The sequence below is a fragment of the Mus pahari genome, chromosome 9 (assembly GCF_900095145.1).
Source record: "Mus pahari chromosome 9, PAHARI_EIJ_v1.1, whole genome shotgun sequence".
NCBI classification, from domain to species: Eukaryota; Metazoa; Chordata; class Mammalia; order Rodentia; family Muridae; genus Mus; species Mus pahari.
Genome location: NC_034598.1, coordinates 60,616,777 through 60,634,263, shown reverse-complemented (window position 1 = coordinate 60,634,263; position 17,487 = coordinate 60,616,777). Strand labels below are relative to the sequence as shown.

The following is a 17,487-nucleotide window of genomic DNA, read 5'->3' as shown; positions in this document are numbered from 1 at the left end:
GGCCAGTTAGATCTCCATGGCCAGTTAGATCTCCATGGCCAGTTAGATCTCCATGGCCAGTTAGATCTCCATGGCCAGTTAGATCTCCATGGCCACTGATGCCAGGCCTAGAGCCAACTTAACACCTTTCACTTTCCAGTCTTACAAGCACAGATATCCAGAGCTGGACATATCTTAACAACTTAACACACACTTAGAGCTAAACGAGAAAGATGAAGGAGGCCTCACGGCCTCATGGTGATGGCTCATCTCAAGGCAGTGGGAACAGAACTGCTCTGTATTTCACCACCTTGATAGAAGACACATATACTTCTAAGATTAGCTGAAGCACTTACAAACATCCTAATGATGTTACGTTTATGACCTTTCCATGTGAAATTCTCCAATGAGATGAGAAAGATGTGTTAAACAGTGTATTTTCATTTTAAAACTAATATATAGGAAAAAAAAGAGGTAGTGATGGGAACGGACATAAGAGTTTAGCCAATTTCAATATCTGCAAATGCATTTGATCTAATGGTGGGAACTGAAATTAGAGAAAACATTCTTCGCTTATGAAATAATTGAGTACTCTTTATTTTCAAGGTTGTAGCTATAGGCAATGTTTGGTGTCTGAGAAAACCTAATATGGTTTGAGGGTCAAATAAATGAGATATAGATGTGCAGTTTAATTAATACAGTATTATGTATTAATAATTTAATATTTAATTGTATTAATTATAATTAATGCAATGTAATTAAATGTAGTTACAAGTGTAATTAAGTATAATTTCAAAATGTAATTAGTTAATAAAATATAAATATATTAATAATGTAATAATAAAGTATAAGAATTCATTATTATTTTTGAGATCATAATATAATTACATCATTTTCCTCTTCCATTTTTCCCCTCCAGAACCTGCTATGTAACTTTCTGTGTTCTTTTTCAAATGTCAAATACTCATTAGTTACTAGCATAGATAATATTAGCTTTAGTTAAAGTTAAAGGCTAGAGTTACTATCAAGATAATTAGTATGAAGGTATGAGGACAGAGAAGGAAATACGGAGAGGGATAAGTAGCAGGGGTCTATGCAGATGAGGGGGTAGAAATATCGCGAGAGCCAGAGGTGGCAGATGATTTTAAGGAAGCAAATCTGACAGGGTAGACACGTACAGGAAATCACAGAGACAGTGAAGGCAGATTTGAGATCTGTACACACTCGAGGGAGACAAAATCCCAGCACACAGGAGAAGTGGGCAGAGGCTCCCAGCCCTAGCCAAGAAGCTCTTCACAAGTGACAGCAGCTGAGAGAGGAAAAATCAGTTTTCTTCATTGGAGTGATGATATCAGGCATAGCAGACATACTCAAGGCTGCTCGTCAGCATTGGCCAACACAAATCAGACACCATGATTTTCAGTGGGATTTCCTTTTGTTTTTATTTTTTAGAAAGAGAGAGAAAGAACATGGAATTGGATGGGAAGAGGGGCAGGGTGGTATGTGAGTTGGGGGATGAAAACGAATATGATAAAAAGTAAAATGTACCAGATTCTTAAAGAATAAAAACTTTAAAAAGATGATCAGCATAAACATAAAGGGAGAAGATAAAACAGAAAATATGAATAAGGAAATCAGTTAATTAGCAAGAAAATGTGATCCTTATAAAATCATTATCAGAAAGCTGCGTTATCATTTGACAGGAATTCTCTCCTTCTGATTGGCTAACTACCACCTGCGAACCTGGGCTCTTATCTTTATTTGTCAATATTAGCTCTAGTGGGAGGAAGGGGAAACGAGGCTCGCAACGCTAAACTTTTATTAATTTCTTTGTATAGCATCTATGTATGCCAGCATGTAAGACAGTCAGTTGCATAGGTTATTGACTAATGGACAAAGATTGTTTTTAATTGCATTAGAATAATTGGGGCACACTTTGTAGGAGTTAAAGCATGTAGGAAGGGTTGATTGCTTCGGAGTTGGTCTGGAGTTTCGACCGTGTGACTATAGTCTATCAGGTGCGGTTACTTTACCTTGACAAACGGTTTGGACTTAGAAGACTTTTGAGGTCTCCGAGGCAGGAGAGATTCCAAGTCTCCTCAGAGGCTCGATGTGCTCCCTGTTCTTTTAACATGCCCTTTGGCCTTATTTCTACCAAAAACTTGATGAGAAAGCACTCACTGGAGGGTCCTTGCATATGGTTGCTTGAGGGTCCTAGGCATATGGTTCAACCATGCATACATGAGAACAATGACAGTCCAAGGCCACTGGGTTTTGGAGACCTCAGACAGTTCTTTGTTAGAATATGGAGAGTCAGAAACATCTAGAAAGCCCTCCAAGGCCCACTATGTCTGGTATGTAACTGGAACTGCTCTTAACATATCTATCTAATAATACATCTTTGACTTTTTTGAGGCCAATATATATATATATATATATATATATATATATATATATATATATATTTCTTTTTTTTAACCTTGAGAGTCAAGAGTTTTCCTTACACTAAAGTAAAATGTGTTTCACATTTTATGTGTTGGACATGGTCCAAATTAAATAATCTGGAAAAGCCATTAAAAGGAATTTAAGAATTTAAATACTGTTTCCTGCTGTTTCTTGTCTCTGGGTAAGCTTTACTACCTAAAATAATTTTTTAAAAGTTTATTTGAGTTTTAAAATATTAATTAATATATACTCTCATTGTTTAATTTCACATTTTGTCAAATGTTCTATTGTCTGCCTTTACAAACGCCTATCTTCCTCAGAAATCCTGAATGCCTATTGGATGGTTAGAGAGTTATGCCTTTCTTTCTTGGTCCAAGATAAAGTGCAAGCATCAAATCCAGGAGGATATTAAGAGTGTCTTACCTTTAAGCCATAGGAAATATTCCACATGATTGGAATTAAATCCTGGGAAACGTCTTTTGCCACCTAGCAGAGGTCTCTTCTTGTCATAGGCTGTGAATGGATGGTGATTCTCAGCGGTCACTGCTGGGGAGCACCTCAGAATGTAACAGTCTGGGTGCTATTCCAGCAGCCATGAAAGTGGGGTTTATGGAATTAGCATGTTATTGTGGCTTTGTAGTCTAATGTTCTTTTTACCCCCCTCCCTTTTCTACAGGTATGTGGTACACTGATCTTGGCGCTGGCCATATGGGTGAGAGTAAGCAAAGACGGAAAAGAGGTAAATACAGATACACAAAGCAACTCTTATCTCCATCATGAGAAGCAAAAGCGACAATAATGACAGATAGTAAATGTCCTATGACATTTTTTCTTAAATGTCTCTCTTATCATATGTGAGGTTACATGGGTTTCTACTTTAGAAAGTCAAAATTACTTATTCTGTGCCTTGCATGGCGCAGTCCTTCTGGAGAGCTGAGAGGGGCAATGCTATAGGTCCTGAAGCATCCATGTACATTAAGGGAAAACCATTTCTCTGGCTTACAAGTTACCCAAAAACGAGTTAGTCAACCCAACTGGGCCAGTCAATCAATCACTTGGCCAAGGGTCAGTCCTCTGGAAGGCTGATTTACCCTAAGCCATTTTAAAAATATGGGAGCAATTATTATCCTCGATGAGATAATGTATTTTGCCTTTGCAGAATTCCAGTCCTCTATGTAGTCAATAATGGATTATGGGAACACAGATGGGTTAAGCCTGCCTGCTCTTCTGAGTTCTTTATCTGTACCATCCAGTGCAGGCCTGACATGATGTATATTCTAATGCTACCCCCAGCCTGTTTTGGTCCCCCCCCCCCAATATGGCTGCTTGTCTGACCCTCATGGCTGGACATGCCAGTTCAAATCAAATAGCATGGCTTTCTTTCTCCCTCTTAGCCTCTTCCTCCTCCAGGAAGCTGCCAAGATTTATAGCTCAGTTTTGCCTATAAGCTCAAGTAAACTTATCCTTGAGGTTTCTTCTGAGCCCATTCTTAAACTGTTTTACCACCGAGATTAAGAACCCTGAGCGATGACCCTAATTTCCCTGGTAGCATGTGTCATCCATCCCAGGTGATGCTCTCTCCTAAATTCTCATATCATTATTCTCAAACTAGAAAGACTTCAACACAGGGGGATGTGGGAGGGGGTTGATGTAGAATCTTGCCTCCTTCACTACTAAAGGCCAGCCTAAGGAACAGCTTGGAGATACAGAACACCTTTCCTCTGCACCAAGAGCAACTTCTCTAGCACATTCTGATTATCATATAGCTAATTCCAGAGTGGTTGGTCCAAAATGAAAGGAGACGAGATGTTTTCTGGGAGACGAATGCGACTTCAGATTTCAAGGGCAGCACAGTTCAGGGACAGGTGGTGGCCTTTACCTCTTGCAACTGGAACTTGAGGCAACCATTTCAACCCAAGACTGTCACTCACACTTGGGTGACTCACTCACACTAGAGTGGCTCACTCACACTAGACTGACTCACTCACATTATTGTGACCCGGATACTCTTCAGCTTCTTGATCATGCAAATAGTTAACAAGACCCATCTGCTCCCATGGACTGTCTTCATAGGGAACTGAAATAGTGCAGCTGGTACCCGTGTAGGCAGTAGTAAACCTTTTCACCCCAGGGACAAAGCTTTTATTGAAGTGTCCCCAGGTTGGAAAGTTTGGTTTGTAGGCACAATTCCAGTCCCAGCCTTTGGATTCAATAGTGTACTATTTCTATTCCATGTTCCAAACGCAGGAGGAGGAAGAAAGCACAGGGTGTGGGTGGGTTGTTGATCCAGATTTATCCAAAATAACACCACACTGGCTTCATCTCTTGGAGCTCTTATTTTTGCTCTCCCCTATCAGTTCAGAGAGCCCCCTGCTGCGTGCTTTAACTGTTCTCGGTTCCTGCAGAGAAGTTTGCTCAGGGTTGTGAAGGCAGACTCTTGTCGGACAGGTCTCTATTGTTAGAGCCCTTTTCAAAGGTTTGGCTCCAAAAGTTCTCCTCCCTTAAGAAGAATTCTGATTCCTGTCGAATGTTACAATGATACTACTAAGCCGGAAGTGAAAACAACGTTTTAAAAAGATGTAAACAAATTGTATCATAGTGAGACTAGATGCCTTTGGACACAGCTTAGTGGAAAGAAGGATTAAAAGCAAACTAAGCTGGCTTGTTTCCTTTTTAAAATATGGGTAGACTTTCCATAAATGTACCCCCTCTTTCCTTTCCTCTCTCTCTTCCTCCTCCTCCTTCTCTTCCTTCTTTCTCTCTCTTTCCCTCGCTCCCTCTCATATTTACTTTCTTCTATCCCAAGAGAGTCCAGAGTCACTCCAAGGCAGTGAGGCATTTCCTCATTCTGTACTTTACCCAGTGAGTAAACCAGGAGAGGCTGGGTGGAGCAGGTTGTCTTTCCTCCCAGTTCATCAGAATTCCATTTATTATTTATACTGATAAACGTGACTCTAAATGGCCACAGGATCTGGTGTCTGAGAGGAGGAACAGGGTTTTGAAGGAGCATACGATCTGCCTGACTTTGAGGCTCATAATTAAAAACAAAGACTAACAACCAACCACTATTTTGAGAGTACTTTAGACTTTTGAAGATACATCCACGGCCTGAATTTTATATCATTATTTGATTTGTGGTCAACATTTTCTTTCTCCCCGGTGTTTCTGTTAAGCAAACCCGGTGTTTAGTCTGTTAAGAGACAACACACATTGAACGGATTAAAAGAGCTGCTGTCCTTGAGAGAATGTGAGTCCGCATCTGGGAGTGAAGTGGACGGAGCAGGCGGGCGAGGCAGCACCACTGCCAGTTACATTTAGATCTTTGTGCTGTCAGGTTCTTACCCAGAACAAAAGTCAGTCCCAGGACAACACCAACCAGCCTGGCTCACAGGAAGTCAGCTTGATTTGTGTTTATCTGCAGTGAGTGGGCAAGAGTCAACACTGAGCAAAGAGCTGAATTTCATTACTGGGAAAATAGAATGAGTCGTTTTACAAGGGCTAACATGAACACAATCACATACAAGAATGGCAGGGAAGTGACATCTCTTTCTGCTAATGTGCCTTGGGAGGATGATGGTTTATAGATAAATTCAATAGCTCCCAAGGCCCAAAACATGGGCACCACCCTCGTCTTAGGACATTTCTTTGAATCCAGAGACGATCCTAGCTAGTGTCCTCATCTTTCAGACTCACCGGGCCTCCTTTAGGATTTCTCCCCTTTTCGTAAGAAACACACAGACTCTGTTTCTACCGGGCAGCTTTGGTAACGTTGCTGGGTTCCAGCTGTAACAAACACTGGCCTCAGATTTCTAGTTCACTCTTCAACAACAATAGGCGTTTGTTGGGCAGCACTTGCAACGGTCAGGATGCAGCTTTCTTTTCTGCCTCCTGGCAGTGGGTGACCCAGTTGGGTCAGCCTCACCCCAGCCCTTACTACTGCCTACACGGGTACCAGCTGCACTATTTCAGTTCCCTATGAAGACAGTCCATCAATTACCACTGTGTCTGGGCTTTCTCTCTTAAGTTCCAATAACCTTACTAGAGTCTTCTACCTGTTTAGGTGTCATAGCATGATCTGGAGATCATACAGAAGAGGTTTCCTGGCACATCTATTTTGTCTTTGATCTTGTGCCTGCTTGTTAATATTGATTTCTCTAGCTTTAGCAATTTCTTAGTCATATATATATATAATCATAATATATTAATATAATATATTATCATACAAATGCATATATATATATATATATCCTTTGTGAATCTAATACAAGGTATTTTTTATTATATTCATCCCTCACTCTTCCTGGTCATCTTCTCACCCCTCTCAAAACTTGTCTTTACTTTTGCTGTTTTGCAATAACCCACCAAGCCCAAAGTGTGTGGCCCATATACTCACAGGTGAGGGGCCATCCACAAGAACACAGTGGTCTATCTACCCCAATCCTCCCTCCTGAGAAGTCTGGCTTCAGTCTTAATGATGAACCAAACAAAAATCTCTCCCTCCAGATAAAAGACAAAATAGAACACAAGCAAGTTGTAAACTTGTTAATCTAAAGCATTATGTGTATACAAACACTTTTAAAGGCAAAAGAGGCTTTAGAAGCCACAGAGCTGGCCTGTTCCCCCTATAAACTAAAAATGGGCCCAAAGTCTCGCTAGCTTACTTTTCTTGGGGTTACAAAGTTGTTACATATTGGGACCCCGAGTCTCAATGGGTCATTCCATTTAAGCCTCCATAATTAAAGTACACTCCTTCTTAGTGACCTCTGAGTAAATGTCCCCTATGGGTTATGAATGGATGCTAAAAGCTTTCAAAACAGAAGGACCACTAGAGGTGCCACTTTTTTTGCATTGACTGTTAAAAGAGGTGACCCATGAGTGCTCTGGTAGAGTATGGAAGACAGAGTCTTGAGTTTCCTTAGCCCAGTACCTGGATGTTGCAGGTAGCATAAGGACTGTACACAGCACACAGCATACAGCATACATGTGTAATACTGGCACAGGGTCTCCATCTTTAACTGTGATTGACTACTGTCAATCACATGAAGGAATACACATGTCAATGTGTGAAGGAAAATGAGTGGTCTATGAGTCTGGGGCTCTCCGAGCTTTATATATAAGAGTATACTTGGGTTGCATGTGGAAGACCTGAATTACACCAGATGGGTAATTAACTGTTAATAGTCCTAAGATATTCTCTTCAACATCCCATAATTTGACAGTCAGATAAAATTAAAGTTTCTGCATCAGGTCCTTCTGAAAACGAGAAGACAAGATTTGATGTGGACTTGCAGGAAGTGGGCTTATTGCATTCTTCCCAAGATGTAAGAGCATCTTTATTAACCTGAGCCCCTTCCCAATGTGCCTTTCAGTCACTTCCTGTCTTCTGTCCTAGTCTTCAGCTGCATGTGAATGGATCTTACAACATTGGCTCTCTTAAAGACAAATTGGCTCTTTTAAAGGCATACAGCTTCTTCAGCGCCACATGATTCTGAACTTCATTCATGCTGTAACCAGCATGGACTTGAAGAACTTAAGATATTTTCAAGTTAAAATAATTAGGATATCATAAAACAAAGACTTTATAATGCTACTCTAGGTATAAAATATACAATGTGTGAACCAAGGAACCCATTAAAAAAAAGGACTAAAAGCATCTTTTCTTTTAAACTGTTAGAAACAACTTTAAAGGGCCAGTATTGTTCTTCCATCCAACATCTACCATTTCACTCTAGGACAGTTCAAGGCTGGAAACAGGACTCAGGGAGGTGCCACCATTTAATACGATGTGAGCTGTGCCAGAGCAGATACTCTTTTTCACTGGTTTAGGTAACAAAAGTTTCTCAGGGTCTCAGACCAGGGCCTAACACTCAGTGGGGACTCAAGGGATATTTGGAAAATGAGTAAAATAAACATCACGGGAAGGAATCCAAACACCAATTCTTTTCTTTTTTTCTAGATCATCACGTCCGGAGACACTGGCACGAACCCCTTCATTGCTGTGAATATCTTGATTGCGGTTGGGTCGATCATCATGGTTCTGGGTTTCCTGGGATGCTGTGGAGCTGTGAAAGAAAGCCGCTGCATGCTTCTCTTGGTAGGCAAACCCCACCCTTCAGACCCCAAGGGTAATCTGTGATTGTCACAAGACTTGGCCTTGCCAAGCTTAATGAAACCCTAATTTATTTTAGAGAATTTGGTTATGGAAGATACTGTGGCATAGGTTTTGGATTACATCAGTGTACATTAAAATATCATTATGTCCTGTTTATATTAACTAATGTTGGAAGTTAATATGGCTGCCTTTTCCCAAACAACCACACAGAAACCCTTTAATATTTCAAAGCCTTAGCTGGGCAGACCCAGAACTAACTCATCTAAGTTTACCCAACCTACTAGTCTCATCCAGCCACACGGATAATACTTTGCAAGCCTGTTATCAGAATGTTTCTTCCCACATCTACTGACAAAAGGCCTTTCCTCCCTCTCTTTCCCAGAGTTCCTTTTTCCCTTCCAGGAAGTCCCGCCTTCCACTTCCTGCCCAGCTAATTAGTCATCAGCTATTCATTAAAGCCAATCAGGGAATGCCTTAGGTAGGCGAGGAAGGACAGAAAGACATTTTCACACAGCACATGCCAACCTATCAGCTTAAATCTGAGTTTACCCTAAACTTTAGAGTCTAAAAGAAGACGCATTTTAATGAGTCACGCCTTCACTCCTTCAGTCAGTCATGCAACGTGACCGTGTTTCTGTATGTCAGACACTGTGTTCAGTGATACAGAAAGCCCTAAGACACAGACCCTGTTGTGGGAAGAATCAGTGAAATCATACTGTAGTGAGGGTGGCTGAAGAGAAGGTTGAGGGAGAGAGCTTTCAAGCCAGAGGTAGAAGTGAATAATCTATCTGTGTGAGGGAGGGTGTGTTGTTGAATTCCAGGAAGAGAGCCTGGGGTCCAACGCTGCTGTGTTTGAGAAATGGGAGTGTCTTGGGTGTGGCTGGAGAGGCAGAGGCTGTTTTCAGTAATGGTAGGAGATGTATTTGTGTAGGCCACAGCCAAGTCATAAAGCACAAACGGAGTAGTAACAACATTGCAGGGGAGCTAATCAGATTTGTCAGTGAGAATTTTCCAGACGGGCCGATTAAGCTGGAATAGCTCGTAGGCATTCACTTTTAAACATATACGCTAACAAGAAATGGGCAAATCTTGTGAAACTATTAGAAAATAGTATTTGTCGGTGAAGAATTCGAATGACCTAAATTTCTAAATTTGCTTCTGTAATAAAATAAGGATTGTGCCTGTCTGAGAGGGCTGGTGCTTAGCGGTTTGCTATGAGGGAAAGCAGAGACAAGTTTAGCAGGACTCCAGTAACATCTCCTGCTCAAGCAAGGAGGCTTTTTTTTTTTTTTTTTTTGCCATTTGGGAAATGTAATTACTTGAGGAACTTGTTTTCTAAACAGACTGGCATGTGGGCTGCATCCTCCAGGCAGAGATCAGAGTGTGCATGGCTTCCAGTGATTTCCACGGTGACGATACCGTTTGGAGACCGTTTTGTGCAAGTTTTCACCTTGATTTAAGCAGGAATGGAGAACCGACCCTTAGATCCTCTAGGCTTTCAACCCTACTTCCCTTTAATAGGCTAGAACAGACAGGGGTCTTTCTGCTGAGATTTAATTGCGACTGCTTTCCTGGATCCATTTCTGAAGCGGATGTTTCTGGGTAGTAATAGATTGCAAATCTGTAGCTTCAACACCACAGTGTAATAAAGGAGACGGAGTCTTGGCCTCCACTTCTGAGGCTATTCTGGCTGCCAGGGGTCACAGGACACTGGGGATGCTGTCGGAAGTTACCCACTGCTCTGAGAATAATGCATCCCTGTCTTGTCTTTCAGTTTTTTATCGGCTTACTCCTGATTCTGATTCTGCAAGTGGCAGCAGGCATCCTAGGGGCCGCTTTCAAACCTGAGGTATGTTCACAGATGATGTTCGACAACTCTTTCAGAAGCCCCACACATTGAAATCCCACACTATGACATGACTCATTTAACAATATATATTTTTCTTCCCAATTTTCAGTACAACCGAATTCTGAATGAAACGCTGTATGAAAATGCTAAGCTTCTGTCGGAGGACACCAATGAGGCAAAAGAGTTTCAGAAGGCCATGATTGTGTTTCAGACAGAGGTAAATAGGATGCTTTGGCCACTTGGGAATTTGAATATAATTATTCAATGTTTAATTGTAAATTTTAAATTATTATTATTATTATTTTATATGTGTGGCGTTTTGCTGCTTGGATGTCTGTGCACCACATGCAAATCCAAAGAGGGCATTGGATCCGCAGAACTGGAGTTATAGGTAGTAGCAAGCTGCCCTGTTGGTTGCTGAGAATCAAACCCAGGTCCTTTGGAACTGTAGCCAGTGCGCTGAACCACTGAACCATCTCTTCAGCCCAATATTTAATTTTTTTTAAATGGTTGTAGTCTATGAAAAGAAATTGTCCATTTTGCAGATTTTGACTAATTGCCATTTCAAAAAAAGTGATAAGAAAAAAAAGTATTTGGAACAGTTTCTAGTCCCTTAGGATTTAAAGTAATTTAGGGCATAAATTAAGAAGGTATGTGTACAACAAATTAAGCATTTATGGGTCAAACCAATAATGACTTTAACATTTACCATCTAAAAGAGTAGTGCTGTTACAAATTAAAACAGTGTGCTCCTTACAACCCTATGAACTAGTGTTTCGGTTTACTGTGTATTGCTTTGACAAAATGCCTGAGACTGAGTATTTTATACATAAGAGACATCTCTTAGTCGTTAATTGGGGTTCTTGATTGTTTGCTTCTCTCCTTGGTTTCATTTAGACAGGGTCTCACTGTGTAGCTCCTGGCTGTCCTGCAACTCCTTGCGTAGATCAGGCTTGGCCTTAAACTCACAGACATCTGCCTGCCTCTGCCTCCTAGGTGCTCGGATTAAAGGCGTGCACCACCACTAGCAAAAAAGAGGCTAGTTTGGTCCTCGGGAGGTTGAATAGCATGGAGTCATTATTGCCTCCGTCCTCTGAAGTCCTCACAGAGGCAGGCACCACAGCAGTGGAAGTAACTATAGAAAGAGATCGCTGGAGACAAGAACCAAGATTCTAGGGGGTAGAGAGATCCTGCTCTTTAGTTGTTGGCTTTTACTTAAACGTTGCTTTGAGTGTTCAGATTTTTAATTTTTTTAAAAATTGCATACAAAGCTACAAAATATTAAGAATAGCTTCCGGTGTGTCGTGCTGGTACATACCGTGTTGTGGTTGCCTCCTGTCCTTCCTTCACTCTTCTCCCGATCCTCTCGCCACCCCTACCACCAGCCTCATCCGGCCCCGTTCTAGTTTCACGTCACATGCATCCTACCATCTTCCCTCGCCTTTCTTCGTCTCCGTGCTCCCCTCTCATGGTAACCCACTCTCTCAGGAACAAACGAAGCCCTGCAAAACCACCTATTCTTCGCAGCCAGCAGTAACCGGTTCATAAGGATATCACATGAGCGATTCCCTCTGGCGCGGTTCCCACTTCATAAAGGTTTCAGAATACGAAACCAAAGCAGATGGTAGCATCAAGCCAACGCACACCCCATTGAGAGGGGGCTGGCAGATAACAAATGAAAGGGTTGGAATTTGAGTTCACATCCACAGGACTTTTTTCCTTCCTTCCTTCCTTCTCCTTCCTTCCTTCCTTCCTTCCTTCCTTCCTTCCTTCCTTCCTTCCTTCCTTTCTTCCATTCACTTTACCTCCAGATCGCTGCCCCCTCCCTCCTCCTAGGACGCCTTCTCTAGTTCCTCTCCCCCTCCTCCTTTCTACTCTGACATTGTGGGGGCCCTCCTTGGGTACCACCCCAACCAGGCACAACAAGTCTCTGCAGGGCTAGGTGTATCCTTTCCCACAGAGGTCAGACAAGGCAGACCAGTTAGGAGAATAGGCCCCACAGGCAGGCCACAGATTTAGGGATAACCTTAGCTCCAGTTGTTGGGAGACCTCCCATGAAAACAAAGTTGCACATCTACTACCTATGTGCAGAGGGTCTAGGTCCATCCCATGTATATTCTTGCTCTTCCGTTGGTGGTTCAGTTTCTGAGAGCCCCCAAGGATCCAGGTTAGTTGGCTCTGTTGGTCTTCCTGTAGAGTTCTTGCTCTCTTAGGGTCCCTCAATCCTTCCCCTAACTCTTCCACAAGACTCCCTGAGCTCCATCTAATGCTTGGCTGTGGGTCTCTGCATCTGTTTCCATTGGCTGCTGGGTGGAGCCGCTCAGAGGACAGCTATGCTAGGCTCCTCTTTGCAAGCATAATACTATCGTTAATAGTCTCAGGGGTTGGTTCTTGCCCATAGAATGGGTCTCAAGTTGGGCTGGATAATGACTGACCACTCACTCAGTCTCTGCTCCGTCTTTGTCCCTGCATTTCTTGTAGAGAGAACACGTTTTTGGGTTGAAAGTTTTGTGAGTGAGTTGGTGTCCTTATTGCTCCATTGGGCCATGCCTAGCTACAAGATATGGCCACTTCAGGATCCGTATCATTGCTATGAGTCTCAGTTATAGTCATCCCTATAGACTATTGGGAGCCTCCCCCATCCCAGGTCTCTGGCACATGCTAGAGATGCCCCCCACCCCCGCCCCACCCCCTCAACCCCTGCCAGCTGCTGGTTTCCATTCATGCTCCCAGCCCTCTGGCCCTCTCTCCTTTCTTTCCCCACTCCTGATTTTGAACCTGCCATTCCCCTCCCCATTCCCTCTCCTATCCAGTTCTCTCCCTCCATCTGCCTCCTGTGATTATTTTAATCCCTTTTCTAAGTGAGATTCAAGCATCCTTGATTGGGCTTTCTTTCTTGCTTAGCTTCTTTGGATCTGTAGATTGTAGTATGGGTATCCTGGACTTATGGCTAATATCCACTTGTAAGTGAGTATATACTGTGCATGAAGGCATTTCATTTTTTCTTAGTTGGAGCCCCTAGCCCTTTTCCTTCCTTCTCTCTCTTCTCCTCTTTCTCTCTCTCCCTTCCTTCTTTTCCTTTCTTTCTCTCCTCCCCTCCTCTTTATTTCTTTCTTTGTTTCTTTCTTTCCTTTTTTGTCTTTAAGGTGAAATCAAAATTTATGGAGGTTCTAAAGACAATCACTATCTGGTTTCTTCCTAATCATTATTAAGTCCGACTTCTCGAGGAAGTTGTATCAGACCAGTTTTGTCTAGTCCAACACAGGTCCCTTGGGCTACTCTGTCTTCCTGTCTTAAAATTATTCCACATCCTTGGGTTGTGCTTCCTGCATTCCTTTTCCTTTGTGAATACAAACACTTTCAAGAATGACTAAATTTTATTTTGTGAGAGGCTTCCTAGCCACAGGTTTAGATTTTAGAAACCTCATTATAATAATTACATATAGTATTCACTGCAGATGTGGCTTGTCATAGAGCATTAAGGGAGGGCTGAATTTTATAGGTTATCTAACCTGGTTTTTCATTAGTTGAAATATTTTACACTTATTACCTAGCATTTAAATATTGAGTTGAAAGCCTACCCAGTTTTGTTCTTCCCACTTATGTATTGATCTGGTAATCCATGTGTTCTCCTTCAATTAAAAAATCACTTTAGAATTCATCTCATTTAGTCTTAATTATTTCTGAATCTCATAGGAGAAAGAAGTCTATGGGTGTCTGTAAACACGGTAGCTCTTTTTTTCATTTGAAAACAGCTGTTGCTTAACTCCCAAAGTTTGTTTTTCAAGCTGAAACATGCTCAATTTCTTAGACCATTTATCACAGGGCAGTGTTTCCATGATTATTTATCAGTTCCTATTTGGACACATTATAAAAATTCTGCTTAAAACATTTGTTTTCATGCACAGAAATAGAATGTGAACCAGTTCCCATCTAAGCTCCTGTGAGAGGCGCTGTTTCCCTAACCTCCCCATGACTGTACCTTTTGCCTGCCCATGCCCTGCCTACAGGATTCCCACTGTAGAGCCCAGACTAATTCAAGTTGACAACAGAAGTATATGGGCAGCCTCAGTCCTCCCACGGGGCGGGCACACAGAGCAGTTTGGTCCTCTCTAATAAGATATCCTGGGACTAAAGGCCATAGAGATCCAAGGATATTCTGGGGCAGGTGTTGAGCCACCTTTACTGCCCATTTCCAGGGATTTAAGGCCTCTGTGCCAACTATAATTAACTAAATGTGCTGTGTGTTGATTGTTTGGGGGAACTCTTAGTTCCTAAGACTTAGGGCCACATTGCACCCTGAACCTGATTTTGTCTGCTCATCCATTTAGCTGTCTTTGTTTGAATTATATTTCTTTGGGAAAGGGGTCCTGATATGTTTTGTAATGCAGTGGCATGATGCAGCGGGAGGGGGTGCCTTAGCAGGGCCCATGCAGAGGCATGCCTGCTGAGGGACGAGTCTAGTATAAAATGAAATTCATTTGGGGCCATGAGAAGGGAGGAGAGGCAGGGAAAGAGAACGGACAGAGAAGGACAGAAAGAGGGGAAAGAGAAAGAAGGGCCGGCCAGGAACAAGTGGAGAGAAGCAAGGGGCAGAGGGAAGAGGAGGGGCACAGAGAGGGAGGGAGAGAGAGAGGAGAGAGAGAGGCAGGCAGAGGCCAAACAGTCCTTTTATAGCAAGCCATGCTATCTGGCTGTTCCACGGAACCTGGAAGAAATGATAAGAGATCCTACACCAAGCTGTTTCATCTATGCACACAATACATATGGACACAAGTTTCAGATGGTGCATGCCTTTCGGAACTCCCATACAAATCCCCTGTTAACCTACAATGGAATGTGGCCCCTTTGGAAATCTTGATAAGTGTTTATATAGGGGTGATGTGTCATTAACTCTGGCTTTTTAAGTCCAGCGTTCGTGCCGATTATAATTTGTTCTGACAAAACTTCCTTAATTGTTCTGCTGCAGGTCTGGAGAGTGGACATCACCACAGCTTTATTTAGCCTTTCTGTCTTCTCCCCTTTATCCTTCCCACTCTGTGCCTCCTTAACAACAATCAGGGTGTATTTCAAATATGGAATGATCTTGTACATATGGGATTTATGCTCTATTTTATACATCAATGGACACATTGATTAATATTATTCAAAACAATCAGGAAGAGTAAGTGACTAGTTGTCTCACTCATCGGAGCAAGGAGGTTGTTTGAAGAAAGCCCTCCTCGCTAATATTGACCTTGGACCTAGCTAAAATTTCAGCTCTTTCTTTACCATAAGAATATTTAGTTATGGCCGGGCGTGGTGGCGCATGCCTTTAATCCCAGCACTTGGAGGCAGAGGCAAGCTGATTTCTGAGTTTGAGGCCAGCCTGGTCTACAGAGTGAGTTCCAGGACAGCCAGGACTACCCAGAGAAACCCTGTCTCGAAAAACCAAAAAAAAAAAAAAAAAAAGAATATTTAGTTATGTGTTTGTGCAACTCAGTCTTTGAACAAAAGCCCAACACATTCTCTTTGCCTCAATTGAACCTGTTCGTTTAAACTCATTATTTGGATCTTCTTTGCAACTTCACTGTTCTATAGTGCCTGACACATACTTTCCCCGTTTCTATCTAATTCATGGATAATGATATTGAAGAAATCATGTTCACCTGCGAGCAGAGCTGAAACAATATAACAGTGAAAAGGAAATTAAAGTAGTTAATGTATTTGAAAGCAGATTCTAAATGCTGAGTACTGGGCTTATCACTTCATATGGATGCTCTTGTTCTTTATCCTTGCAACTAATCAGGGTATTCGGTCCCATTAGCAGCAACTAAGATTTTGGCAGGACGGGCTTTAAACGTGAATAATATGTTACCTAACTACAACCATTGAAGGAACGCTCTCTGCCTATTTTTCATGGTTTTGTTTTGCTTTTTGCTTTTTCTCATTATCATCCTTTCCTTCTCTCTCTCTCCCCCCCTCTTACTTTTTTTATTAAAATAGATGCTTCTCTCATACAATACATTCCAGAGGGAGAGTCTAAATTGGAAGTCTTCATCAAATCCTCCCTTAGAGCTCAGGGAACCCTGCAGAAGAGGAGGTGGAAAGATTGTAAGAGCGGGTGGGTATGGAGGGCACCAAGAAAAGAAGGCCCACTGAGTCACCTCAGCCAGGTGCCTATGTGCTCACAGAAACTAAGGTAGCAAGCACAGGACCTCCATGGGTTTATACCAGGTCCTCTGTATATATGTGATAGCTATTAGCTTAGTGTTTTTATGGAGCTCCTGACTGTGGGGATGAGGGCCGTCTCTGACTCCTTTGCCTGCTCTTGGGATTCTTTTCTTGTCAGGTTGCTGTGTCCAGCATTGATACAAAAGGTTTTGCTTCATCTTATTATATATGATTTTGTTATGTTTCGTTGTTATCCCTTAGAAACCAGTTTCTCTCTCTCTCTCTCTCTCTCTCTCTCTCTCTCTCTCTCTCTCTCTCTTGAAGATAGATCCTTCTTTCATACAGTACATCCCAACTCCCTCCCTTCCTTCCTAGCTCCCCACCCACCTCCTCTCTCTCCCAGACCACGCCCCCCTCCATTTCCTCTTCATAGAAGAACAGGTCTCCGAGAGACAACAACCAGACATGACAAAACAAGACACAACAGGACCAGGCAAAAGTCCTATTATCAAGGATTGGACAGGCAACCCAAAAGGAGGAAAAGAGTTCCAAGAACGAGCCAAAGAGTCAGAGACACCCCACTCCCACTGTCAGGAGTCCCACAAAAATACCCAGCAGCACAACCAGAACTTATACGCAGAGGACCTGGTGTAGACCCACGCAGGCTCCGTGCTTGCCACTTCAGTCTCTGTGAGCCCAAATGAGCCCTGTTTAGTTCCTTCATTGGGTCATGTTCTCCAGGTGTCCTTGACTCTCCCCTAACTCTTCCTTCCTTCCTTCCTTCCTTCCTTCCTTCTTTCCTTCCTTCTTTCCTTCCTTCCTTCCTTCCTTCCTTCCTTCCTTCCTTCCTTCCTCTCTTTGGGGTTCTCCAGGCTCTAAGAAGAGGGACTTGATGGACATCTCCAATTTAGATTCTTTCTCTGTACAATGTCTCACTGGGAGAACACCC

General features: G+C 42.4%; 1 protein-coding gene across 2 annotated transcripts in view; it reads left to right on the top strand.

The window, feature by feature from the left end:
• Nucleotides 1-17,487, top strand: part of Tspan8 (tetraspanin 8) — a 34,797-nt gene that overhangs the window by 7,441 nt on the left and 9,869 nt on the right. For both annotated transcript variants that reach the window (XM_021205480.1, XM_021205481.2), the window contains exons 3-6: nt 3,101-3,163; nt 8,381-8,518; nt 10,311-10,385; nt 10,495-10,602. In XM_021205480.1, the coding sequence (XP_021061139.1) occupies nt 3,101-3,163; nt 8,381-8,518; nt 10,311-10,385; nt 10,495-10,602 (384 nt within the window). The remainder of the gene's footprint in view (nt 1-3,100; nt 3,164-8,380; nt 8,519-10,310; nt 10,386-10,494; nt 10,603-17,487) is intronic.